The sequence below is a fragment of the Varanus komodoensis genome, unplaced genomic scaffold, assembly GCF_004798865.1.
Source record: "Varanus komodoensis strain SLA01 unplaced genomic scaffold, ASM479886v1 scaffold2, whole genome shotgun sequence".
Lineage (NCBI taxonomy): Eukaryota > Metazoa > Chordata > Lepidosauria > Squamata > Varanidae > Varanus > Varanus komodoensis.
The window spans coordinates 62,133,788-62,161,355 of record NW_025335568.1 but is presented as its reverse complement, the minus strand read 5'-3'; the positions used below and the strand labels follow the sequence as shown (position 1 = coordinate 62,161,355).

At 41.4% G+C, this 27,568-nt stretch overlaps 2 protein-coding genes across 5 annotated transcripts in view; one reads left to right on the top strand and one right to left on the bottom strand.

The window, feature by feature from the left end:
* Positions 1 to 11,538, top strand: part of FBXO11 (F-box protein 11) — a 99,453-nt gene extending 87,915 nt beyond the window's left edge. Inside the window, exons 17-23 of the mRNA XM_044428786.1 lie at positions 1,162 to 1,238; positions 1,329 to 1,472; positions 2,445 to 2,555; positions 4,272 to 4,379; positions 9,869 to 9,977; positions 10,073 to 10,171; positions 10,251 to 11,538. Of these exons, the coding sequence (XP_044284721.1) occupies positions 1,162 to 1,238; positions 1,329 to 1,472; positions 2,445 to 2,555; positions 4,272 to 4,379; positions 9,869 to 9,977; positions 10,073 to 10,171; positions 10,251 to 10,380 (778 nt within the window). The 3' untranslated portion in view covers positions 10,381 to 11,538. The remainder of the gene's footprint in view (positions 1 to 1,161; positions 1,239 to 1,328; positions 1,473 to 2,444; positions 2,556 to 4,271; positions 4,380 to 9,868; positions 9,978 to 10,072; positions 10,172 to 10,250) is intronic.
* The window catches only part of MSH6 (mutS homolog 6), a 34,485-nt gene continuing 18,424 nt past the window's right edge, over positions 11,508 to 27,568 (bottom strand). For 2 of the 4 annotated variants that reach the window (XM_044428781.1, XM_044428785.1), the window contains 7 exons: positions 21,927 to 24,483; positions 19,062 to 19,333; positions 16,585 to 16,702; positions 15,520 to 15,609; positions 12,808 to 12,962; positions 11,966 to 12,165; positions 11,508 to 11,667 (listed from right to left, as the gene is read on the bottom strand). In XM_044428781.1, the coding sequence (XP_044284716.1) occupies positions 11,592 to 11,667; positions 11,966 to 12,165; positions 12,808 to 12,962; positions 15,520 to 15,609; positions 16,585 to 16,702; positions 19,062 to 19,333; positions 21,927 to 24,483 (3,468 nt within the window). In that variant the 3' untranslated portion in view covers positions 11,508 to 11,591. Of the gene's footprint in view, positions 11,668 to 11,961; positions 12,166 to 12,807; positions 12,963 to 15,519; positions 15,610 to 16,584; positions 16,703 to 19,061; positions 19,334 to 21,926; positions 24,484 to 27,568 lie in introns of those variants that run through there. The other 2 variants (XM_044428782.1, XM_044428783.1) reach the window with 2 other exon arrangements.

The following is a 27,568-nucleotide window of genomic DNA, read 5'->3' as shown; positions in this document are numbered from 1 at the left end:
TTTTTCATATATCATGTCATTTTTGCACTCATGACATGATAAATGATTAGTAAGATTGTTAAAAGGTGGAAGGGGGAAATGGGTGCCAAAGCAGCATTAGAGAAAGTAAACAATTTAAATCAAGTATGATTAAATGAAACTGAACATTCTTTTAAAATAAGAAAGCCCTAGTTTCTTTGCATGGTTTGTTTAGTGTTAAGTGTAAACCAGAAACTCTGATTTGTTTTTCCTGCAAAAGCCAGCTAAGTTTGTTTGTGAAGAATTTCTCTGGCTTTTTATGGGTTTGGCAAATTAGAGTTACTTGTTTGTACAGTGGTACCTCGTTTCACAAACTTAATTCGTTCCATGATTCTGGTCGTGAGCTGAATTGGTCACAAACCAAGTCAAATTTCCCCATAAGGTTCAGTGTAAATAAGGTTAATCTGTTCTGAACCATAACTTTCTGTTATACATAAAGGACAGCATATAAAAGTTTTAAATAAGTAAATAAATATGTATTTTTTTAACCACAAAAAAATGAGCCACGTCCCTGGGCTGCAGGCCAAGCCGCGGCTGCCTCACCGAGCCCAGGGACAGATGGGCCAAGGCAGAGTGGGAGCAGGGGTGCGGCTCCCGTGCCTCTGCCATGGCCTTCTCAGGGCAAGTTGCCATCGAGCAGCCACCATGCTGCTTTCCCCCGTGGCGGGGAAGGATGGGAGGCACCCTGCTTGGCCGGCTGTGGACCCCTCCCTCACCTCTCTTCCCCTCAGCCTGTGGAAAGCCTTTAGCTCCCTCCTTGTGGCCCTCTCCTGGCCGGAGGATCTGTCCCGCGCCCGTCTCTCTGGCCTCCCACTCCCCCTCCCGGAGCCGGGCAAGTACATGCGAGGGGACGACTCTGGCCTTAGACTGCAGCCTCATAAAGATGTGGTTGAATGAGGGACGTCACAGTTTCAAATGTTGCTTTCTATCCATAACATGATAGTGTAGGAAGAAGGGTATGAGTGCCACGCCTGCCTCAAACTCCCCAACCACATACCTAAATTTCTGTGAATTGTACTCAAAATTGTACAGAGCTAGTAATGCATTCCCATTTTCAGGTGTCATTTCAATTCACCTGTATAGTACAGTATAATATAGTATAGTATACTTTGGAATAACTTCTTTATATTTGCTTATAAACAGAACTGGAAGCAACCCCAAAATTAGGCGCAACAAAATTTGGGGAGGACAGAATGGTGGAATTCTTGTTTATAATTCTGGTATGTTTCCCTTCTACAAAGCTTTTCAAATTTAAGGCGATTCCATGCCTCTTCAAGGTTCTTGATTTTTTTTTCTTTTCCCTTTTAAAGGGCTTGGCTTTATAGAAGACAATGAAATTTTCGATAATGCAATGGCTGGAGTATGGATTAAGACAGACAGTAATCCCACGTTAAGAAGAAACAAAATCCATGATGGAAGAGATGGGGGCATTTGTATATTTAATGGGGGCAGAGGTGATGTCCTTTATCATATTTACCAATAGGCAGATAGAGGTCTTATAGAAATAAAAATTGATTTTCTTCTCTGCATTTGTCCACTTTCACCAACACTGCTCCTTCAAAACGCACACAGAGTTCATTCCATAGTCTGTTCCTATGAGAAGCTGCTCAATCATATTTCAGTCATGGAAGAGCTGTAATTCCCTATTTAGCCACCCAGAATAGATCTGCACTGCAGTATCAGAATTCCAGCAGCTAACTTTGCCTTTTCTGAAAGGTTGATGATATGTTAAGATTTCCTTGTGGAAGCAGCTGATCCTGTTCTTTCTAATTAGAGGTTCAATCCTGTGGCTTTCTGACATTGTCTGGGAGGACATAGGATTTTTGGGGCCCCAGCTCCATGGTCCTGAGAGCCCAAAGATGGTACTCTAAAGGCTGTGCCCCTGCCCCACTCGCTCACAGCTGGCATGATTGACCTGCGCCCCCCCCCCCCGAGATTGCAACTGGGCCATGGAGAGGGTGGGAAACAGGTATGCCAGGAGGTAGGGAGAAGGCTGGGCTTAGGAACTTGGGCTGATTTTAGTTGGCGTCTTAGAATCTCACTATCCATTTCCCAACATTAAATCTGGGCAGCCAAAAACAGCCACTTGGAGAAAATACCTGGCATGAGGCATGGTGATGGTGGAGATAGCTGCTGCCACACCTCATGCTGGGCTTTGGATGTACATAATGCTCCAAGTTCAGAACCTTACAAGCACCGGCTGTGGAAGTGTGGGAGATAGGCCTGTGCCCTAAATGGCCGTTAGGAACTAGCTGAAACAACCTTCTACAGGAGATGTGTTAAAATTAGATGGACTTGCACTGAAGTGTTAAAAGGAAATGCACCAATCATCATAATGGATGTTTTTAGCACTCAGGTAAAAAATCTGTACTGGGAAACAAAACTGGGGCTTTCTACTGAAGTTCATGTTCTTGGTTGCCCATTAGGTCTTCTTGAAGAAAACGATATCTTTAGGAATGCTCAAGCTGGAGTCCTTATCAGCACGAACAGTCATCCTGTGTTACGGAAAAATAGAATATTTGATGGATTTGCTGCAGGTTTGTATTCAATTTGTGCTGATTTTAGCTCAGAATAATGTTAGGACCTGAGGTCTAGAAGTGTTCGGTCTTGTGAGTAATTTGGAAAAAAAACACATAAAAACAAAAAACAGATGCTTCACAGTGTTTTAAAAATCACCAGCACTGTTGCTGTCATCCAAAGGATCAGCTGTGGGTTTTCTTTTGTCCTTAGGAAGTACTGGCTAACCAGAGCAGGAATGTTTTAAATGTAACCAACACACTTCAATCTGTGTAGTTCCACTTTATATAACTGAAGTGTTGAATCAGTAATTTTTCAGGTAACTAACTTTCTAGTGCTGGAAAGTTTGTGCCATACATTCACATCATTTTAAAATTTATTTATTTATTTAAAGTTTTTATATGCCGTCCCCTTGCTATATAGCCTCGGAGCAGCTCACAGAAATAAATATCATCCAAATACAGTTAAAAACCCAGAAACACCCTGGCTGCACAATTAAAACCCAATAAATATTAAACATTGTTAAAATATTGTTTGAATAAAAAGGTCTTAGCCTGGCGCCGAAAAACAAATAAAGATGGCGCCAGGCGGACCTCTCTGGGGATGTATAAATAAATTTAATGTATCAGAATTTCTGTAAACAAATATAAATGCTACTGTTTGACTTTGTTTTAATTTGTATTGGTTGCATATTGAGTTTTTAAATTGCTTTCTTTCCCCCACTTACAGCTTGTATTATCTTTTTTTCCACCAATAGTTTAGGATTATAGATAAATGGAATGTTAAAAATTCTTAAAATGGACAGCTTGAGTGCTTTTTTAGGTGGGATACAAGTAGAAACGGTTTTGGTCATCAGGTCAAGGTGGTCTGCAGTTTTTCATAGAATCATAGAGCTGGAAGGGTCTGTTTAGGCCATTAAGTCCAAGTCTATGCTGAGTGTAAGAATCCCAGGGTTGAGCATCCCTGATAGATGGGTGCCAATTTGTGCTTGAATGCCTCCTGTCTAGCTGCTGTTCCTGCTAGGAAATTTCTTTCTGATTTTGAAACAAACTGTTTTGTTGTACTTTACATCAGTCATTTCACGACCTCCAGTCTTGAATGATAGAAAACAAGTGTGTGACAACAGGATGGAGTATCTGCCTCAAGGCGTTGCTCTTGCAGGCTTTCTCAGAAATTTTTCTTGTCTTGTCTCCAGTCACTGCATTGTATGAGTCGTCATACTGTGTGCTTGGGTGACCATTAAGAAATAACTCTGGCTATTTTGAGCAGTAATATGAGATTTAGAATGCCTCTGGTTTCATAATCCCACACCCCAGCGTCCCTTACGTTGTTGACATTTAGATTCATCCTCCCCTCCCTGAAGAAAACTGTCTAATGTGCTGTCACCCAATGAGGAATGTTTATTAAATATTACTGGGTTCCTGAGCCAAATGACATTTTGATCATTTAATTTTGAAGACATGTTTACTTTTATTTTAAGCTTTTTTGGTTACATTTTAAAACTTCTTTTGTTCTCATCTCTGACTTATGGCAACCCTGTTAATGAAAACTCTCCAAAATGTCATGGCAACCCTGTTCAGCTCTTACAAATTTCAGACTATGGCTTCCTTTATGGAGTCAATTTCTCTCATAATAATTAACTAGTTTTGGGTTTCTGGGGGTGTGTAGGAAAAAAATTGTCGTCAAAATAGGTCAAACCTGTTCATTTTTTCCCTTGACTTCCTTTCTTCTTTAAGGTATTGAAATAACCAATCATGCGACAGCTACTTTAGAAGGCAATCAGATTTTCAACAACCGGTTTGGAGGGTTATTTCTAGCCTCTGGTGTCAATGTGACAATGAAAGGTATGTTGAATTATGCTTATTTGTAGTTTACAGAAGCTGTTAGGATCTTTTATTTTTGCATTGGTTGATAGCTTAAGACCTAAGCACGAAAATAGATCATCTTTGGTGAAAATGAAATTTTGTTCATAATTATTTAAATACAGAATGCCGTCCTCACAGTTAGACAATTGCATTGATACCTTGTTCTTTAGCCTTTTGTGATCATTCTTTGGTATTCGAATCTAAACCAAGATCTTTACAAAACTACAGTGCACCTTGCCACTAAGGAAATCTGCAGATGTATTTTGTACATCCAGATTTGCTTTGATCAAATGGCTGCTTCTTCAGTATTGCCTTTGAAGAAATATTAGCAAGACCTGCTATTATACTGCTATATGTTAAGACAGCTTTAATACCGATTGTATACTATCAAAAGAATAATAAAATAATTTTTAACCTGCTGGTAAGTTTTTTAGTTGTATCTGAAATGTTTTATACTTGTGGTAAATTTGGGCTGAGTCCTTCTACTGTAGCAATATCTTATTTGTGCATTTAGGACCATGTGGAGTGTTACTTTGGAAGTGGAAGAAATAGCAGCAGCCAACAGTCATTCTGGTGCAGGGATCTTTTAGTCTTTATGTTAAAGGTGGGATGAGGAATTCCTAGCCCTCCATATGTTGATGTACTAGCTTTCCCATAATCTCCAACCGAGGGTTACTTGGTCTGATGGGAAATTGTCTCTAGCAACTTGGGGAGCGGGGGAGCGCTACAGCTGTCTCAGTCCTGTTTTGGGGTGGTTCCTTGAGACAGGTCAATGAGTACATCACAGAGAGGTGATGATGTGTTTTAATAAGCCATGTTCAGGTATTGTAGAGACAGAAGAACAAAGTCAGAAAAAGAAGCATGATTTATTTGGGGCAGAAGTGCCAGTGTTGGCTACTAGTAGCCCAAGAAACCAAATCCACCACTTTTACTGTCACCAAAATCATCTATAGTGGTGGTCATCTTCCTTTATCCACACTGCGACACCTTCCAGGGCAGAAGGATAAAAAATTGCTTCTGCGCCAATCAGGCAGTCAGGAAGGTGGCATCCTGTGAGGAAGGAGATATCATTAGAGAACTATGACAGAGAAAGTTTTTTCAGGGCAAGATTCTGAATAGAACAGCACTGCCTTGAAGGATTGGCCTGTTCCTATGCAGTTGGTTGAAGGAAGTAAATGCCAACTTAGTTACTGCCCATGACAATGCAGAGTGGGTGAGTCTGCACTATTCTTTCTGGGCCGACATGGGCAAAGATAACTCGATGAAAACCTTGGGGGTACACAAGGAGTGGTTACAGTGTAACCCCCTGCAGATTGACTTGGAGGTAAGCAGTACAGATGTCAGTGGGATTTACTGCCTAGTAAATGAAAATAAGGGATGCAGGTGGCACAGTGGGTTAAGCTGCTGGGCTGGTTGACTAAAAGGTCGACAGTTCGAATCTGCACAATGGGGTGAGTTCCCGTTGTTCTGCCCCAGCTCCTACCAACCTTGCAGTTTGAAAGCATACAAATGCAAGTAGATAAAAAGGTACCACTTTGGTGGGAAGGTAAGAGTGTTCCGTGCGCTTTGGTGTTTAGTCATGCCGGCCAAATGACCATGGAGACTGTCTGCAGACAAACACTGGCTCCCTCGGCTAGGAAACGGAGATGAGCACCGCCCCCTAGAGTCAGGCATGACTGGACTTTAATGTCATGGGGAAACCTTTACCTTTTAAATGAAAATAGGATTGCAACCTTAGGCTGTATTTGTTAACTACTAAAGGTGTACTTGCATTTACAAAAGCAAGTTTCTCTGCCCATCCAAATTTTTCGGTTCAGCTACTTTAGCTTCCAGGAAAACTTGAAAAATTAATCTTCATGGTCTTTGTGCATCACAGTTACGGCCTTTCTGCCTGTGCAGAGCTTTTCATCAGGAAGCTTGTTAGGCTAAGCATTTGATTGGGCAGACACTCCTACCCTTTCTGTTCCAAGATAGCATGCGGAGAGTGCCCCCCATCCCCTCAGTTCCTTCTCAGTCATCATCATGCCTAGATTGTGAAGTGCTTCTCTCCTCACTTTTCACCTTACCTAGCATTCTTTCTTTCTCATTTTTCTCTCCAACAGTCTCCTTTCCACTTTTCATCCTTCTTCACAAACCCAGTTTCACTCTTTACCTTAAAAAAAAAAAACACCTTAGAAGCATATTTTTTTCCTATCCGCTTTTCTGTTCACCACTCCTTGTGTTCCTTTCCTGAGTTGACTGTGCCTTTTGTTTCTTTCCAACCTTTTCCATCTACTACAATTACATCCTCAGCAGCTTCTCAGAGTTGTGTCAGCCTCAGTAGCAGGCTTCCCTCCTCCAAGAACCATTCCTTCTACCGCATCTGCCTGGGCAAAGGACATGCCATACTGCCAGTCCCTCACAAAGCAGACACAGAGGAATTGGGTGACCGCCTGAAGGCTGAGCTTTGGAAGAAGTCCCTTCAAGTTGCCAGTGCCTCCAAGTGCCAGGGACAGGACCTCAGCGGCAAGAGAAACCCTGATCAACCTGCATCCACCTCAGAGGGTTGTTCACTTGGCAACCGCACAGTCAGGAAGGCTGCCAAATGCACTAAAAAGATGGCCACCGCCAAAGAAAAGGTGCAGTGAGAGCCCCCTCAACCCACCACCCCGAGGATCCAGTTGACATCGCTCTCCGACCAATCACGATCCCTGGCACTGAGGAAAGACCCAGCTTGTGGGTCGGCATCCAAAGGGGAACCCCGATGCAGCCGTCAGGTCACCAGCTCACCTGCTGTCACAGACTTCAACACTGAGGCAATCGGCACACACCTGAGAACGGGTTGTGCTGCCCCTTGAAGACAGCTTGGGGTTTAGGCAATCCTCGTGGGTTCCCCCGAGCCCTACACCACCGCAGTTAGAGAGCAGCTTAATGCCAGAGTGATCCAACACGGCCTTGCATGATCAGCGGCCATGGGATACTGGGACAAACCCCACTCTCCCCTCATTGACTGGAAGTGAGTCTCCATTGCTCTGCTCTTGAGAGGGATCCACCATCACAGATGTGTATCACATCTGGGGAGCACACTGGCAGCCTACAGACGCAAGGGACCTAGGATCACAGAGCATCCCACAGGCACATCAACTTCCTGGAGATGCTAGCTGTTCTCAACACCCTGATCTCCTCCCAGTCCTCCCTGCCCCGACAGCACAAACATGATGTCCTACATCAACAAGCAAGGAGGCATATAGTCCATTCCATTGATGAAACTGGCCAGTATCTTGATACTGATGTAGAGACAGGGACATAACCATCACAGCAATCCACATAGCAGGCAAGAGCAACGTCCTGGCAGACACCCTCAGCCCCAGGAGCCTCGGCACGGATGGCTGGCAGCTCAGCACAGCAATCCTTGAAGACCTGCACAACAGATGGGGAGCGCCATCAGTAGACCTATTTGCCATGACTGACAGTTCTACATCCCTGAACTCCTGTTCCTTGGTGGGGTGAGGGGCTGGCTCCCTGGGGACTCCTTTCTTTCCCAGTGGTGGGGAACCCCTTTTCTACTTTACCTGCACCTTCCCTCTGATCATGAGTCAGGAGACACTGGACAGATTGTATCCTTCTCACCCCATGGAGGCCGAGGAAACTGTGGTTCATCCAACTTCTCTAGCTTTGCCATGGGGACTTCCTTCAGCTCCTGCATGCTTTGGGACCTGGTCTCACAAGACCAAGGCCAAGTTCTCCACCCTGACATAGGGATCTTGCACCTCACAGCCTGGAGAATTGTGCCTCTAGAGCCCACAGCAGGGCCACTGCCCCAGGAAGTCACACCCATCCTCAAGGTGGCACTTAAACTGTCTACAAGGAGGTCTTACTTGACAAAATGGAACTTCACCACCTTTGCCTGCCAGAACATCATTGCTCCTCAACGCATCACCGTTGAGCATGTCCTCCATGTCATATAGTTTCTTTTCCAAAAAGGACTAAAACCTTCCTCCATCAGGGTGTACCTAGTGGCCATATCCTCCTCCCTCCTACCAATCAAAGGAGCCTTGATTTTCACACATCCTCCATCTTACAAATTCTTGGAGGGCCTCCAGAACCTTGCCCCCCCCCCCCCCCCCCAATATCTAACCATGCACCCCAGCATGGGGCCTTTCTGTTGTGCTGCAGGGCTTCATCAGTAAGCCTTTCAAACCACTGTTCAAACCAACCTCTGCCTCCTTTCTTGGAAGGTTGTCTTCCTGCTTGTGATTATGTAAGTCAGGCAAGCCAGCAAACTCTGCACCCTCCAGATTGACTCCTCAGACCTCCTCTTCCAGAGAAAAGGCCAGATGCAACCAGACCCATCTCCCCCACCACCAAGGTCATGTCACCTTTTCATCTTAACTAGGACACTGTTGTCTCCCGATTCTTTACTACTTCTGCTAAGCAGATGCATTCCACCCTATGCTCATTAGATGTCAGAAGAGCTCTTGCAATCGATTGATACAGATTGGAGCCACTCCACCACTCATTGATGGCAGCCAGAAGAAAGGGAAGTCACTATCTGACCAGAGGCTGGTGAACTGAGTTGCAGGCACCATCTCTGGCATGCAAACAGTTGGTCTTCATCTCATGGGCCCACTTAGGGGTCACTCCATGCAAGTACTTGCCATGTCTACAGCCAACTTTGTGTGGCAGTCTGCAGGGTGGCTGTGTGGTCCAAACCCTCAGCATGCATCAGGCACTACAGGCTAGATGTCCGTGTAAGGGCTGATTGTTCCTTCAACAGAACAGTCCTCTCCTGTTCTCCATTAATGGCAGCATGCCTTCATCCTTCATCAGGTACACTTGCTAGTCTCCCATGTATGTAGTGCACAGAGATCACAGAGGAAAGACAGGTTGCTTACTTTTACTAGTCATTCTTTGAGTGATCCTTTGTGCATTCGCACAACCCACTCTCCAGCCCCACTTGGTGTTGTCCTTCCAACTATAACCTCCTCGCTTATCAGGGCCATAAGGGGCTGGACTCGGTTGGTGATATTTCTTCCCTCGACCCATTGTCTTCACAGAACTAGGGATGGGCAGGAACCTCTCCCCACACTGTCCTGGAACAGGGAGGAGGATCCATCCGATCATGTTTAGTATAGAAGCTTCCAGATGACAGGCTCTGCACAAGTGCAAAGCCCACATGTGTGAATGCACAGATGACCACTCGAACAAGTTACAGGTAAGTAACCTGCCCTTTTCAGAGGCAGCATTTTCCAGGAAACTCACATCAGTGTGTTTATTCTATTTACATCCCATCCTTCCAGCCAAGATGCGACTTGGCCCAGATCATCAGCTACTGTGCTGCTTCTTATGGCTTGCATATAGCAGTGATTTGAGTTTGAGTAGCCTTGTTGCACTCACACACCAAAATCCTAGCAAGGTTATACAACCTTAGTGAAATCATCAGCATAGTACAGAAAACTGATGTTGTGAAATCTACAATTTTATTGCAGATAACAAAATAATGAACAATCAAGATGCCATAGAAAAAGCTGTTAGTAGAGGCCAGTGTCTATATAAAATATCAAGTTACACCAGCTATCCCATGCATGATTTCTATAGGTAAGTGATGGAGGATCGTATACTTTGTTTTGTAGTTTTTACATTTTGCATGTTGAAAAAAATGAAAGTCTAAACTTGTTGACATTCTATTTCAGATGTCACACTTGTAACACCACAGACCGCAACGCTATATGTGTAAACTGTATTAAGAAGTGCCATCAAGGACATGATGTGGAATTTATTAGACATGATAGGTATGATGAACAACTTTGGGCTGAAAACTTAAATACACATTTAAGTTCAGTGAATATTTCACAGATTTCTCTCTTCTAGGTTTTTCTGCGATTGTGGTGCTGGAACGCTGTCCAATCCCTGTACACTAGCTGGAGAACCAACACATGATACAGATACACTATATGACTCTGCTCCTCCTATAGAATCTAATACACTGCAGCACAACTGAATTTGAGAAAAAAGTCCTGCCATTCTATTGTTAACTGTTAATTTTGTTTTTGAGGAAGTTATACTTGCCCATTTCTGCAGAGAGAGAATGAGAGAGAGACTTTAAAATGGATGTGTAAAGTGGTGACACTATGGAGCTCAACCTACCAAAAAGAAAGTGGCAATATGTTGACTCAGGATAACAGAACTGGGCGTTTCAGCATTACTGTGTAAACAAAGACGAAGGGACAGATGTGAAGAAAATAAGCTGCATCTTTGTACAGATACCAACTCCCAAGAGGCTGGTGTTTCTACAAGTAGCATTGAAGCGCAGTCCCATTTGCAGTAGTACTATTCTGTAGACGAGCAGCAGTCTTTGTTGCTGCCTTTATGGACATGGGTACCAATTGCTTTTTGTAATATGGTAAAAATGTGAGCTAGCACTTCTGCATTTATTTTGATTTTTTTTAACATTTATTCAGATTGAGATGATTTTAATGCTTTAATCTCATGTAGTTTTTAATTTCAAGCAAATCTTATTGTACTTGAATGTGTCCTGTTTTGTTAGCACACCTAGACTTGCTGTAACTGTACTCATGTCCCAGTATGTACGTTCTTTCTATGAAAGAGAACACTAATCTTAAATTATATCCAGCAATTTTTCTGGTATCCTTTGCAGTTAGACTCCCCCTCCCCCCTCCCGCTCTTTACATCACCTTAAGAAACAATGTTTTAATGAGACTTCTTGGGAGATAATGCACTATAAAACAAAGTACACAGGTGACAGTTTGCAAGTGGAAATTTTACTATGTTTTAAAGTACACTGTAGGAGTCTCCCCAAAACAATCCTGTATTTTACTCTGTTCACAGTTTTATTGAACAGTCTGGACATTACTCTTACGAACTGCTGAAAATTGCAATTTCCTGCTCTAATTAAGATGAGACAAAGTATATAGACAGCCCTATACAGTTTCATAGCTTTTTTCCATTTATGTGTATTGGTGACAGTGGGTAATCAACAGCCTGAAAGTGTATGCATGTACCATAACATCTAGACTTAATATATTGTGGAGTATTCAATAACCATTATGTAGAGGGTAGCTAAGAATTAAAAGGGTTTAATTTCCTAGGAAAGACAATGGAAAATGGTCATTTTTAAAAAATAAAGTTTATTAGATCATTGTGTTGTCTGCATACTGCCTTTGAAAACCGCTGTAAAAACTCTACAAGGTCTCAACCAAGAAGCCTAATTAGTTTGTCCAGGTCATTTCTGGTTGCTGGTGCTCCTTCAGCTATCCGGCAAAGGTTCCTGGGAAAACAAAACATGAATTCATTCAAGTAACAAACACACTAACAACAAAAGGAAGGCAACATTATTAATAGCACTGCTTTTTACTGCCCTGTCCACACATCATTTAACAATGGTAAAATGCAAGAGAAGTTCAATGTTTTTACCCAAACACCACCACCCCTACTAAAAACAATTCAGCTTGCGACATCACACAGCAGCTGCACATGACCTTGTTTTAAACCTACCTCCTGCAGGATGTAAATAGTCTGAAGGTGATCTAGCACCCTCTCGGGCAAGAGACGTTACACCAACTCACCTAAACACTTTCAGGGAGAAAATAGCTCGCTCAAACTCTCTCGCCTTTTTGTGACCTTTCTGAATAACTTCTTCTGGAATGTTAGCAAGCCTTGCCGCATTAAAGCCATAGCTTTTAGGACATGCCCCTTTAATGAATTTGTAAAGGAATGTGATTGTTTCTTGACTGGGATCCTCGCTTTCATTTTCCACCATACATGCCTAAAAAGAACAGGAAATCAATTAGCTTACAGGACTCCCATCTCCCGTCCCCCTTGATCCAGTCACTTTAACAGCCCATGCAAGTGCCTACAGCAAAATGACTGATTTGGTTCCTGAGCAACTAGTGACCCGTCATTAATAGTTTTGGTGAAAGTGGGTTGACTGAAACAAGCATTTTTACTCAAAATGATGTTTTAAATTGCGATTTTAAATATTGCTTAATAGGTTAATTAATTTGACATGGTGATTCTACAGTTAGTTTTTACAGTCTGTAATAAAGACACTTGAGTTTATAAAGTTTACATAAAACCACCAATTCAATCATTTCTGCACCAAAGAATCAAAAAAGGTACGTCTTTTTCACCTGAAGGAACACCACAATCTGTCCAGTATCTGCCTGTCATGGCTGTTTTCTTTTTGTTTGCTATACCTATTCATGTGAGAACAGGGCCAGGCCAACAAAAAAACAGCTGAGTAACACTAGAAAGAAGGTTCCAGTAAGCAGAAACTTGTATTAAGGTCTTGTATCACTTAATGCTAGAGTGCCTGTTTTATTAAAACCCTTTGCAGTCACACAAAACATCTGAAACTAAGCACTGGGAAATACCACACTTGAAGGACAAGGAGACAATTTTTACGTACCATGTGTCCCAACTTCACGGAGGGACTATGAGAATAATCCTCTACTAAAGAATGGTAATGTGTTGAAAACATAGTGCGGCATTTAATATTCTCTGACAGTTCTTTGACAACTGCACTGGCAATAGCAGTTCCATCAAATGTAGCTGTACCTCTGCCTGAAAAATTGAGAAGAAGAAGTCATCTTCATTCAAGGTAGAATGAGGTCATCCAGACAGCTACTGTAACTGACTACTGAGCACACCTGCATGATTCAATCTAAGATACCACCTCTTTGCATCTTGCCCAACAGAAAGTATGTATCTGCATTGCTGGAAAACTTAAAACAGCAATCTTAAGAAACCCTTCACTTACAACAGTGGTGGCGAACCTATGGCATGCATGCCGCAGCAGGCACACAGAACCCTCTCTGTGAGCATGTGAGCCAAGTCGCCCCAGCAGCTGAGCATCAGATAACAGCACACACGGGCCATGGGCATGCTCAGAATGGAGTAGCGGCACCAGGCAATGACGCCACGAGCTGCAACTCATTAGCCGCGACTCATCCAAGCTTTTGCATAGCCAGTCAGTGCGCTGCCAAGGAGAGATATATATATACACACACTTGGACTGGCTGAGAGTTGTTTTTTCTAAACCAAGACCTCAGTATTCAGATTTTATTGCAGTGTTGGCACTCTGCAATAAATAACGGGTTTTGGGTTGCAGTTTGGGCACTCGGTCTCTAAAAACTCGCCATCACTGACTTAGAACATTTGAATTCTGCACTGAAAAAAAATTGAAACTGATCCCAGGTTGGATTGTTTCTTTTTGTAACATCACCAAGGCTTGGACTAGAAGCCCAATCCTGATGCCCCAGGATGACGTGGGAGAGAAGAAACTGACATCAGAAATGAGAACAATAGTTTTACCAGCACTAACTTTCTCTTTTTCTAGTTTCTATGGATGTTAAGTTCATTTGCTTTCAAATCTCTCTTGGTTACATTATTTTTGAAGGAACATTGCAGAGTTCAACAAGGGGAAGGCAAAATTAGTTCGCAAAGTCTCAGTAAAAATGTTCATGTAGTGAAATGAACTGGGTGCGCAGGTTTACTGAGCCCTAACAATCCTGCCCCTCAGTTTACAATGTTAAATCCTTAAGTTGTGTATGAAGCTGGCCTGTAGGGTCACTCTTCATTACTGATTTGCTTGACTCAGTCTTCTGTCAGTGATCACCCACAGTCGTTGCAATGCATTTTAGCCTCATCAGTATAGTCCATTTTTCTAAGATGGAATAAAACTACTGTTTGTTTTAGAAGTGCATAATTCGTTGATAATAATGTGCAACATATATCCATGTTATAAGCTTTGTAAAATCTGTAACCAGTAGGTGAGTTTATATGCTTGAGTTATTGTTTCTGAACACAATTCTAATTCTTGTTTTGTGCTTGTGGCAGTGTACTAACCAAGATTTTTGTAGCCAAATAATGATGGCCTCGTAACTATGGGGCCTACCTTCTTGAGCTGGAATTCCACACTCTGGACTTCATAGTAAATTCTATAGAACTACAGCATGGAGAGGTAAAGATAATCTACTTCAACTTTATTAGGTTACCCTGAATTCATCTGCAGTAATTCAGAATAACCAAAAAGAAATACTTCATGCAATGCAGAATTTATGGAATTCTCTTCCATGTGGTCAGCATTAATTTAGGTAGCTCCAGTATACAGAGCTCCAAGGATGGCTAAGAAAATATACTGCACAATTACTTTATAAGACACCTGAAGGCAACAATAATTAAACCAAGTTCTTGAGGAAATAAAAGCTAAAACTTTGCAATCTCTTAAAAGGACTAAGGATCTCAACCAAACTGAAAAAAAAGCGAACTTTTAAAAGTGTGGCATAGTTGGGGGGAGGGGGAAAGCCAAGCAAGGAAACCCAGAACAGAACTTCAGATGAAGGCTTGCTAAAGGCAGTGAATTAGTTTATTACCCAAGACACTAAATGGAACCTCTGTAAGCAGGTGTACTGTCAATACGCTGAGGGCAGAAAAAGGGATGGACATCCTATTGACAAATTAAGGCACATCATTCCCTAGTTTTGGAAAAGCAAGATGAAAAAAAAAAGAGCTGAGGGTGCTATCACCACGCCATCCTGTGGTACTTCCATATATTTGGAACACAGAAAGCTTACGTATACGAAGTCAGAAAAATGGCCTATCTAGCTCAGTATAGTGACACTAACTGGCAGCCGCTTTCAGGTAGAATTTTTGCTTTGCCTTCACTGGAAATGTTGCCACTGACCCTGGAACCTTGAGCCTGCAAAGCACATGCACCACTGGGACACGCAGACCTTTGGAGAGAAACACCCTCTTCAATGTGTGCAAGAAGAGCTAATCCATGCAGTGCCGCATGCATCTAATGTCTAGTCTAAAATGGGCTCTCAGCTTAAACCCTCTGGATGCACTGCTAGAATGGCAGGGAACCATAGGTGAGGCAAGTGCTGTACAGGTGTGATCACTGAACACACAGTGGTCAAGCGCCCTCAAATACAATAAAACATGAATGCATATAACGCCACACAACTGGGTTCTTGCTTGCCCACATCACATTTAAGTCAGGAGCGGGGGCAGGTAACTATGGCCTGCCAATCACCAACTGGTAACTTACATGACTAGCTGGTGTTTAAGGAGTCTCTGGCTGTATTATAGCTTGATTTTAAAAATTCCTTCTACATACCTAGTTCATCCATAAGAACCAGGGAATGCTCTGTTGCATGCTGTAATATACTTGAAGTCTCACTCAGCTCAACGAAGAATGTACTTTCCCCTAGTAGGGAAAACACATGCTTTGAACAACAGACAGTAAGAACAATCCTTCCACAGACACTTAAGTATTTTTACAAAATCAGAAATGATAATGCTGGTAGCATGGCATGATGTTCAGCACCCTTGTGACATACTAACATTTCTAAAATAAAGGCTGACTTGATAGTAAGTGTGGTAGAGAAAGATAACCATGTGCAGGTCTGCAAGTCATTCATGATCCTCCATGCAATGGTCTAAATTGAGCCATTAGGTTGAATGGAAATCTAATTCCAGAAAACAAATCTGTATTGTTTTCAAAACCTATTTTAGAATCAGCTGCTTTCCCTCTGCTGACTAAACATGCACCTAAACATTTGTTTGGAATGCTGAGCATCTTCCTATCATGCACTTTGTGACAAGAGTGCCATACGCAGCAAATCCATCAGGCCTAGAACCTCCCTATACCACATGTTCCTTGTGTTTACTTGAATGATCAATAAAATTAAGTAATAGTCATAATTAGTTTTGGGTTTTGGTTGCTACATTTTGCAGTCCAGGTGAATAGAACACAGTTTTAGTTCCAGAGACTATTTGCTCAAGTGCCTACCACTATCACTGCAGCTTAAGACTGCTCAGTGAGGTCCTCAACTGTTTGGGAACCTGAACCTAGTTTCCAGGACCACAATAACTGGCATTAGCTCAACATTGTTCTATATGGATTATACAACGATCCTAAGAAGCAAGAGGACTCACTAGGTCTTACTCCTAGATAATTGTGCACAAGGCGGTAGTCTTAAAAAGCTACAATGAGTTTCCATTTTTCTAAAAATGCCTGGTTTTTGGCAGTGTTCAATTATTTAAACTTCATGATTCTCTTGTTACTTATATAATGCTGATAATTCACATTCAACACTCTAAATGACCTAACTGAAGTTAGAGAATAATTTATTTTTCGACTCCAGACAGGTACAAACACATGCACACAAACAAAACTCACCTGACATAATCCTATCTGAAGCCCCTAGTCTGGTGAACACTCTATCAACAGGAGTAAGCGTGCAAGATTCAGCAGGTACAAAGCATCCCAACTGGGCCATTATTACCAAAAGGCCAGCCTGCAAAGTAACAAAGCCATTAACTGTTAGAAAATGTGCTTCACTTGTTGTCTCCAGAGCTGACCAGTGCACAGAAAAATCCTTCTGTTCCTCACTTTTTCCAGCTGCAGCTCCACTGAAATCAAGCTGCTTGTACCTGGACTGACAATACACATGGATACTTTCAGAGAGACAGCTTGCTGCACTGCTTGGAGTGTTAAACATGGGACCTAGGCAATCTGCTGGGTTCTATTCCCCACTCAGACATTAAACTTGCTAGGTGACTTCAGACCAGGCACTCACTCGCAGCCTAAGCCACCTCACAGGGTTATTGTTGTGAGGAGAAAGGTCACCAGAAGAGCATTATGTAAGCGACCCTGGGTTCCTCGCAAGAAAAAGGTGGGATATAAATGCAATATAACTGAGAGCCAACTCCCCCTTTCCCCAAAACAAACCTCCACAAAACAAGCATCTCTACAAAGAGGGATAGATGATGCAACACTCCACACACTAACCTTTATTTTTAATTTTGAATTCTTTCCTCTTACTTTAAGAGCTCTGTCAAGTCATAGAGAAACTCTTGCAGGGACTAGCAGCATCTTGTAAAGATGCCTTCCCTGCAGGATCTGGAAAACTGGTCAGGATGGAGGGCAAGATGGATGAAACCAAATACAAGGCAGTTTTAGAAGTAAAACTGTTTCAATCTGCAAGCTACCTGGAACTATGGAGGAGGTTCACCTTCCTGCAGGACAGTGACCCTAAACAAAGGAAAACTGCCGTGTTTAAAAACCATGAACTTGGATGTTGCAGCACGGTGACAGGGAATCTGTGACAATGCTCACACATCACTGTTCACCTGCAGTCCCTCCCTATTGTGGGACAGGTTTGCTATAGCCAACAGTGCAAGATCCAGATGTAGAAAGCTGGCAGAGACATTCCCAAAAAGCAACTGTAATTGCGGCCACAAGTACTTCTAGCAAGTACTGACTCAGGGGAAATAACATCTTATGCAACCAACAAGTACCAGTTTTTTGTGCCACAATACAAATAGTTTTGATGTGCCCTTAGGCACATCAAGTGTGCACATTTAATTTAATGCCAATTAAATTACTTTCAATTCCAGGTCATATCTCACCAAATACAGAAAAGTCAATGGGGTTCATGTATTTATTAAATTTCTACTCCACTCAATTGCCAGGCTGACTCTCTGGGCAGCTTACAAAATATATTAAGAACAACAGCCACAAATATATTAAGTATATACACAACAATAAAATAACAGCAATAAAATGCAGAAAAGCCTCACAGTAAGGCTCCACAGCAGCCACAATTCAATTAAAGCAAAGGCACAGTAGCACTAAAATAAAATACCATGTAACAGATTTCTTAAAAATCACTTAACCATTAAAATATTGGGCAAGCGAAAAAGGTCTTTGGCGGTAAAAAGAGAGGGGGCGGCAGGCAAGCCTCTTTGGGGAGCTAGTACCAGAGTTGGGGTGCCACTACCAAGGAGGCCATTCTGGTAGCCACCCTCTTTGTTTCCTTCAGGGGGGTTCTCTGTGAAGGACCTCAGATGATGGAACTTAGGGTCCAGGTAGGCACATATGGGAAGAGGTACTTCTTTGGATAACTTGGCCTCAAGTGGTTCAAGGCTTTAAATATTAACACTCTAAATTGGGCCCAGATTTCAAATGGTAACCAATCAAGTTGATAGAGGACTGGCATTGTAAGTTCTGATCAGCCAACCATCGTCAAGGCACTGTATACAGGGAATTGGAGTTAAAGGGTCCAAAAGAGCAACTAGCTCCATGTTCTTGAAGTAGACTCACCTAGCCTTCAGCCTTACCTGCAGTCTGTTTACTGGAGAATCACAATGACAAGTAAACTAAGCTACATATTTGCAAGGAAAGGCAAATACATAGTTTTTCCTTAATGGTCAGCCATAGATTAAACAAACCATGGCTAGTCAGGGCCAGAAGCAACCCAGTGCCTCCCAACTGCCAACTCATTTCTGTTTTAATAAACAACACTGGATCACCCTGTTCTTAAGTTATTCACCATGATGCCCTAAAATTGTGTAACAAATCATAGCTTAAAACTTGAGCTGTTTCTCCCTCAACAATCCAGAGTGCTGGGTTAGGACACTGCAGTAAACATTCCTGGGTTGTCTGCTGAAGCTGAGGGAAAGCAGAAGTGGCAAGCAGGAAGGATAGCACATGTGAGTGACCACAACAGCCCAGCTGTGAAAAAAAATGGATAAAAAATCCCCAGGATACCACCAATATGCACTCATCTGTAGAGAAGACCAATCCCAGTTAAGAAGCAAAAGTGTATTAAAGATGTAAAACATGCTGCAAAGTGCCTTGTTCTACAGAATTACCTGTCTCATGAGTGTAGACTTTCCTCCCATGTTTGGGCCAGTCACTAGCACACAGCAAGCATCACTTTCAGAATTTGCCTCTTCATTCTGTACGCCAATAAGGATATCATTGGGGATGAAGTCATCTCCAAAGAATGTTTTTGTAATGCATGGGTGGCGGGAGCGTTTTAGCACCAGAAAAGGTGTAGTATTGTTCTCCGGAAGCACAATTGTAGGTCGACACAATGGTCCATCACATCCCTGACTATAATGTGCAAGGCACAATAGGACATCTGTGAAATCAAAATGAAATCTTGGTGAGTTAGATTTCTTGCTTCCCATGTTCCTTCTTATGAACACTGGCTTGTGTCCTGTAGCTAGCCTACCAGTTACTTCAAGCATTGACCCTCCAGGACTGTATGTTTTCCATACTTTACCATGTTTAATCCAGTTGTCTGAACCCAGAAATGTGCTACCAGAGTCTGGCAGAAAGAGCAACAATTGCAGGAGCCACTCTAGCATCCAGCCTCCATATGCAGACGAATGCCTAAGAGGCAGGTGACATAGGCATGATTGCTGCACCTGAGACAGAATTTCAGCCCATGAAGGTTGATGGGATATGTGCCACCAGCAGGAAGACTGAGGCAACAGGGTGGAAACCATGCTATTATCTGACAACCCCACCCAGGTGAGAAACCACATAGCATGGTTTAGAATTATGTGTGAATGCAGGCATTATGTTGTTAGCTTACATAAACCACTGGCCACTATGGAAGATACAGCAAGTGGTCATTAGCAGATAGGAAGAGGTCATTATATAGATACATTTTACACTAGGTATATTCCTTAGTATTTTCTTGCAGATATGCTCTTTTAAATTATCTACCTGTTTCTTGGAAGTTAATGCATGGTCAATGCAAAGGGATTCTCCATGTCTTTGAACAGCTATAAGACTTATACTGCAAGAATAAATGCTTATCTCTTGTAATACTACAGTAGGGATGCGAAGATCCTGCCAGAATACAGCTCTCTTGTGCTCACCAGACTTCTTTCCCATGCTTGGCACTGGCCAGGAAGCAAGTCAAAGCAAAACGAAGTCGGAAAACATATGGGAGCATTAATATACCCCTTCTTTGCACGCAAAGTACACCAAGGCTGCAAATCTCACATGCAAGAGCAGAACTCCATTTGCGCAGCAAGTGTGCAAGTGTCACAAGCTAGCCTCATGGATTTGGTTCCTGCTGAATGCCTGTGCAAACGCTCAGCATGAGGTGGACTTAGGGAAGAGAGAAGGAGAGCTGTAGTCCGGGAAGACAAGCTCAGCAAATACGATAGATTCACACCCTCAAACCATATTCCTCACACATTGCCACCTAACAGTGCTTTCAACATTTGAACAGGTGGTGTACATATATCATCTCTGAAAGAATACATTTGTTGAAATTTAAGTATAGTTCTTACAAACCTGTATTCTCTCTCTTTCAATCTCCCTCAAACACAAATCTTGTACAGTCAAATTTATCTAGCTAACATTTTTCTTTCCCCTTTCACTGAAATTTTATAACTATTTTTTTAAAGTTGTTCACTTAAAAATAACTTAACTTATATGACTTGTATACACATCCCTATCCCAACCACAAAGAGAAGGAAAAGACATTTTGCTTTCAGGTCAGGTAATACAGAAGGAACAGGTCAGACTATTGATTTTCTTGTCTCTGCCAGGGTGCACACCACACTAAAAAGTATGTAACACTATACACCTGTTAGTTTTTAAAATACTACAGGGAGTTGGGTCCTTTTTGCTAAGGTACACTAGTATAGCTTCCCTTCTTAAATTTGTGAAGGAGACAATTGTCAGAGTCAACTAATAGGATCCTTTCGGCCACAGACTGCTTTTGGCACACAGTACTGAATGCATCTAATTCAGCAGTTCATCATGTCAGGCAAGTCCTGTTCTCTCAAGCATGAGAAAAAATAGGTGCCCTGGATGCAGGTGACTTAAGGAAAGGGAATCCAGAGGAGGAGCCCTAGCCCTTCAACATTATCCAAGTTATTGGACTGATCAGGGAAATCTTGTTGCGGGCCAAAATAAGTTTTCGACCCTGGTCTTTGTGCACAAAGCACACCACCATTATAATCAGTTGTATCTGTTACCCATATTTTGGAGGAAAATTCTTATTATTTCCAGACTCACCCACAAGGCTCAGGACCTGTATGCACCAAAGGAGTGTAGCTTTTACATGACTACACATTTGAAGCAGTATTACATACCATGTTGCTCACAGAATATGCTTATCCATTACCAGGACAGCACGTGCAGTGAAAAAACCCTCTTCATATTACATTTAGGACTGTTGTTTTTGCTTTCCCCATTCTCAATATATGCAGCGGTACTCTAGAAAGTCCTACTCAATGGCAACATACTATATTACAGAATTTGCCCAACCCCTCCATTTCTGAGAGGCCAATCTGTATTCAAGGAATAAGGAAGAATATATTAAATGACCCAATACCTTTGCTAACAGGTATGCTCTCTAAAAGTAAACAGAATAATTATTAAGGCATTTTCAGGTACAGAGCACTTGCAGTTTAAGATTAATGGTGAGGCATTACATACAAAACCCAAGGCCCTGTAATATAGCTTCAGAAAAAGTATTTCCCCTTATATGCAGCACTGATCTGCTATTATTTAAAGATGTATTTTGATTAAAATCTGGAAAGGCTGATTTATATCTGATCAGTCACCAGCTGATCAGCCGTAAGATAAGACACTTGAACAGAAAGACACATAAGATAAAAAGACACTTGAACACAAAAATGGGACACCATAATGCATTAAGAGAAGGCTGAATATACGATTATGTGCTTTACCGGAAGACTACATACCTAGTACCGCAACACATTCTACTGCTGTTTGCCAGTCTTTGCTGCTCTTATCAAAGTCGTAGAACAACCTTTTCATACAGTTTTTCTGTGCTGCATCCCTTCGCTCTTCAGCATTGACAATATCATTTAGCATCTTCTCTATGTCTTTGGTCCAGTATCGCTTATAGCCCTTTCTGCTTGACTTCAACACATACTCATCAGGCAAATCCCTTGGCACTGCAGTCTCTGAAATCTCCATTTGATAGCGGTTTTTGCCTGCTCCCCAGTACATCATAGCTCTGACACCCAGCCGTTTGCGCTGCTTTTCTAGATACTGACGAAGGCGTTCCTCAACATCACTTATATCCTCCAGTGCTTTATCATAATCAGAGTCAAACCCAGTTTTTGGATTAACCACACCAGTCTTCCGTGCAATGTTATGATCAAAGGCTGCATCCCACCTTTCAAGTTCTGCTTTTAAGTCTGGAAAAGAGCCTGCGGGGCTTTTGGATTTGACAGTCACTATCTGTTTTAGTGTTTTGGATTTAAAACCATCCACAATATCTTCCAAAATTGAGATAACTTCAACTACTACTTTAAACCCTTCTAATGTAGACAAGAAGTCTATGATCTTCTTCTTGCTATACCTGGCCTCTTCATAGAGAACGGCTCTGTTATCTGGGTGATTTTGGTTCTTAAGTGAAGATCCAATACTATGAATTTTGCTCAAAAGCCTCTCAAGGTCTGGTAGTTTTTTCAGAAGGTCACGGATTTCAGACATTTTGGCAGCCTCAGCTAGGAGGTCTTCAACCGCATCCAAACGGTCATTGATAGTGCAAGGATTACACAATGGTGCACAGAGCCATTGCTTTAGGAGTCTCCTTCCAAAGGGTGTACAACAAGTGTCAATCTTTTCTAGCAAAGTGCCTTCTACCGAACCAGTAGTTCCATTCTGTAGTATTTCCAGGTTTGCTAGAGTTACCCCATCCAGCACCACTCTCTGGCTTGTTTTAACAAACATATTACTTGACTTCATTCCTTTTGTAATATCAACATCCACAGGAACATATTCTTCAAATTTTGCCATTGATAAAAGTTCTTGGTCAATAATGCATTTCTTAAGATAGAAGACACAACCGCCAAGAGCAGAGAGCGCAAGCTCACCATTTTCCCCAGGAGTAAGTCCCAACGAATCATTTTCTGCAGTCAGGGATCTGATTACTGGAGGCAGAGTGAGCCCACTGTTCACATTTTCCTTGTCCTGGAAATAGCATTCTTCAGTGAGAGCTTTTAGTGTTTTAGATGCAGTCCAGAATTGAGAGCCAGCAAACAAACCTTCCTGCACAGTAGAGGGAAGTAAGTTTTTGAGAATCTTCTGTGTTTCTGCAGAAGGATTCCCTCGCTCAAAAAGGATCTGCACAGGTGTATAATGAGCCAAAAGGGTTCTAAATCTTGAGCAATGGCGATCATCCAGAAACTGACCCAAATAAAACCTTCCCACTGTTGTATCAACGAAGCATACTCCGTAGGTACGGTGAAGACCAGCAGAATCATCAACTTTTTCTTTCACACAAAGCAGGTATCTGTTGTGGGTGTCTGAATAGTCACCATCCAGAACACTGTAGGTTTGTGTTCCTTTGGAAATTATCCTACATACTTCTCGGCGTACAACCCTGTCAAATTTTGTCGGGTGAACCAAAGATTTACAGCGAGCTTCCATCATCTCTGGAGTCTCCATCTGCTCAACACGGACAACTTTGTGACCTTTCTGAACTAGGATATTGGAGAATCTGTCAAAGGCTATTTCTGGGAAACCTGAGTGAGCCCAAGTACCTTTCATGAATAACAGCCCAAGTTTGTTAACCCCAACAACAGCATCCATGTGGTACAATTCATAGAACTTTCCAACTTTATAGAAAATCACACAGTCAAAGTTCTGACTCTTAAGCTCCCACCACTTTCGCATTCCAGGAGTACAGTTTTTAAGATAGTCTTCTGGTACAAAAAGAGTACTCGGATCATAATCTGGGTCACTTTGTCGTCTCCTATGACCATCTTTCCTTTTACCATCCTGGAGCCAATCAATTTTATCATGTTCCCACACAGTTGGGCTGGAATCTCCTCCTCCTCCATTAATAGTTGATCGATAATCGAGACAGTCAGGTGATGCAAAAGATGCTAATTTATACATGATCTCAGAAGAAAGGTTGATTTCTCTGCTGGGCGTTTCAGGAAAGTTGTTTTTAATAGTATCCTTCTGGGGAGGTTTATATACCTTTTCTTGCATTTGTTTAGGAGAGTGTTTAGAAAGGACTTTAACAGGATGTTTCACTCTCTTTTCTGGGCCAGTCTCAGATTCAGATGCCTCACTGTCACCTATTCCAGCACTATTTTCATCACTGCTGACTTGGTCTGGCTTAAATTCCATGTCTGAACCCTCATTATCACTGTCTGAATCTATGAAAACTTTCCGCCTTTTGACTTTTCCATCATGCTTCTGTCGTCCGGCTATCCTTTTATTTCTACTTTTTTTCACTTCCTCTGCTGTGTCAAATTCATCACCTTCATCACTCACCTGCTAAAAAAAAGAAAGGTCAAATGGCATAAAAAATAGATATTTGAAAAACCAATAATTAAACAACTAACATAACAGCATGAAAACCAGTGATAGGAAAATCAGGAAGTCAGCAAAATTATGCAAGAGAAAAACAAGATACAATATACTATGACAGCTAACCTGAACAAGAACAACAAGTTGCTTGCTAAAAATGCTACCTTGAAATGAAAAACAGCAGCTACATGATATCCTGTTTACTTTGCATTATAAAAGAAGAAACTGAGAATAGCTTGGGGCCTCAGTCTGGAATGATCCACTGTGTCTTTATTTTGCAGTATAATCTTTAAAAATCTTCACACCCATGTTGTGTACTAATTGGGCTATACGCATACCAGAATATGAACAGGTCTGCTTTCTAGACAACAATTGGCAACCCGGATGGGATTTAAACGAACTTGGACGACTCTAAATAGGCTGATGAAAAGTAAATGTGTTTGAAAAACCTCCAGGGGCTGGAGCTGAGATTTGTTCTTGCTATTAGTGTACATAAGGGTCTTAGTAAGGGATCCCTAGCCTCTTGGAGTCATCTGGTGGGCAGGCACCTCCTTTCTGAGGTGTACTGCTCCCCAAAGATTGCTTGGTCTTGTGATCCTCTGGACAGTGTAAAGCAGCACAATGATGGCTCCTTGGAATCATCACTGAGGAGGAATATATGATGGTATTGAAGCAATAATCTGTATTTGAAAATTTAGATTGCTGGAGTACTTGGCATGAGAAAGTTTGAGGTTCTTGGATGATGGACTTGAAGGTTAACAATTGAGAGTTTGGATATTGGTCAGAGAAAATGGTGATTTGTTATATAGATGAGAAAAAGCACTGGTGTTATATGGAACTGCTCATCGTTTTGGAAGCAAGGAAGGAAAAAGTTTGAGTGAAACTAAAGATTTTCCTGGAGGTGGAAACTAGCCAACCCACAACCTAGGAAGAGCAGTAGCTAGATCATACAGCTAGGAACAAAGAGATGCTTATGAAAAAAACACCCTCAGAGCAAGATTTAAATCCATGTTTTGAATCATGAGAGTACAAACTGGTAATTGCAATGCCAAGACTGAATGTTTAGGTAAGAAAAATGAAAGATTATTTGCTCAATGGGAAGTTCTGAATGTTTAGGATGATCTTTGTGTAAATGCATTACCAACTGCCCTACTGTTATCAGTGCATATAGCTGTGATTAAATGTGTGCTTCATTTGGGTAAAGATGTAGAAAAGCATCCTAGTAACTGAAGAATGTGTTTTGCACCACAGTGAGAGTAGGCACTGTCCACGGCCTGATTGTGCTAAGAACATTGTTATGAGATGTTCATGAGAAGTTTGATTGGCTGACACCAAATTTTCTTATAATAGCATTATGCAATTTTGTTGTTGGGCATAGAATGTAGGCAGTGAGATGGCCGGACAAGGTAAACTGAAACATGTTAGAGTCAACTTCCCCCATATATACTTTCTTTTTTCTTTTCTTTCTCTCATTCGTTTTGTTGTTCTTTTTTTTTTTTTTTACTTTATTCTACTTTTTGTGCTAAGGGAATAATACTCAAACTTGCTGCAATTTACGCTCTTAAGGCTTTTTTTGTATATTTGGAAAGGACCCTGAAACAATTTCTTGATGATTAATGATGCTTTATCTGAACTTTAACTAGACCTTAACAGTTGTAAAGTTGTCTGATGTCTCTGCTTAAGAAACTGAGAATTGTGGATGGTGAAAACTGGCCTGGCATGGCTGAGGGTATTAGACCTGGGGGTGTTTTTATGTTCATTCTGTAGCTTCTGAATTGTGATGAAGGACAATTGTGCTTTTTGGACAGCTCAACCTGAGACTGAGATTTTAGCTGCAACTCAGCTTCTTACAGCATTTTATTTACGTACTTGGAAAGAACTTTAAAACTGACACTTTCTTGATGTTCTGAATTTTAATAAGACTTGAAAAGTTGCAAAGCTGTTTGATATCTATATTTAAGAAACTAAGAATTACATGTAGAAGATGCATGGAGATTCAAAAACCCTGGAACTAGACACTATATTTTTTCTGGTAGACACCAGACATAAGCATTGGTATGGGTTGGATATCTAAAAACTTAATTATGAATACAGAGGCTGTAAGGATCCAACCCAAGGTACTTTCCAACCACAACACACTGAAGATAATATGGCGGGAAGAACAAGTTGGAGGAAGAAGATGGAGACTTAATGGCAACCTTTTGTTACAAGAAGGTATTTCAAAAATTCTGAAGTAGTACTGGAAGAATTTTTCAGACTAAATAATACAAGTGGTATCTCTATAGGTACAATGTGGGTAGCCAGTAAAACTTATATGAGAAGATACTTTTTAGAAATAATGTCTAAGAAAAAGAGAAAGAAATCAGAACAAAGAAAAAGAATTCAGGAACGAATTCAAATACTAGAAAAAAAGTTTAATTTTAAATGAACTCAGACAATTAAGAAATCAACTAGACATGATGGAGACAAAGAAGATACAAAAGAAGTTGATTTTTTAAAAAAACACTTTGATCATGCAAATAAACCTTGAAGATATTTAGCGTATTGTCTTAAGAAAGAAATGGAAAGAAGATCTGTAATGGGTAAAAAAAAATGGAATGTATGTTGAAAAGGAAATCCATGACCAATTTACTAGTTTTTTCCTCAAATTTATATTAAAAATACCAACCTCAGAAGATGGAATGGAACAGTACATAAAATAAACATGTCTTGACAAATATACCCCTGAGTACTGAAGTACTGAACGATGCTATTACTATTCAAGTATTATAGCTACCCAAAAAAAAATTAAAAAAGATAAAGCACCTGGCTCCAACAGATTTATTAGTATGTATTACAAGTGCTTAGAGGAAAAATTAAATTTTACCAGTTCAACAAGTAATGAATGAAATTTAAGAGGGCCGATTACTGCCAACATGGTAGGAAGATCATATAACATTGATAAAGAAGGTAATGATCCCATGTTACCACATTCTTACTACCCCATTTCATTATTAAATGTGGACTACAACTAGTCAATAATGGCAGAGAGACTAAGAAAATGTATAGAAAA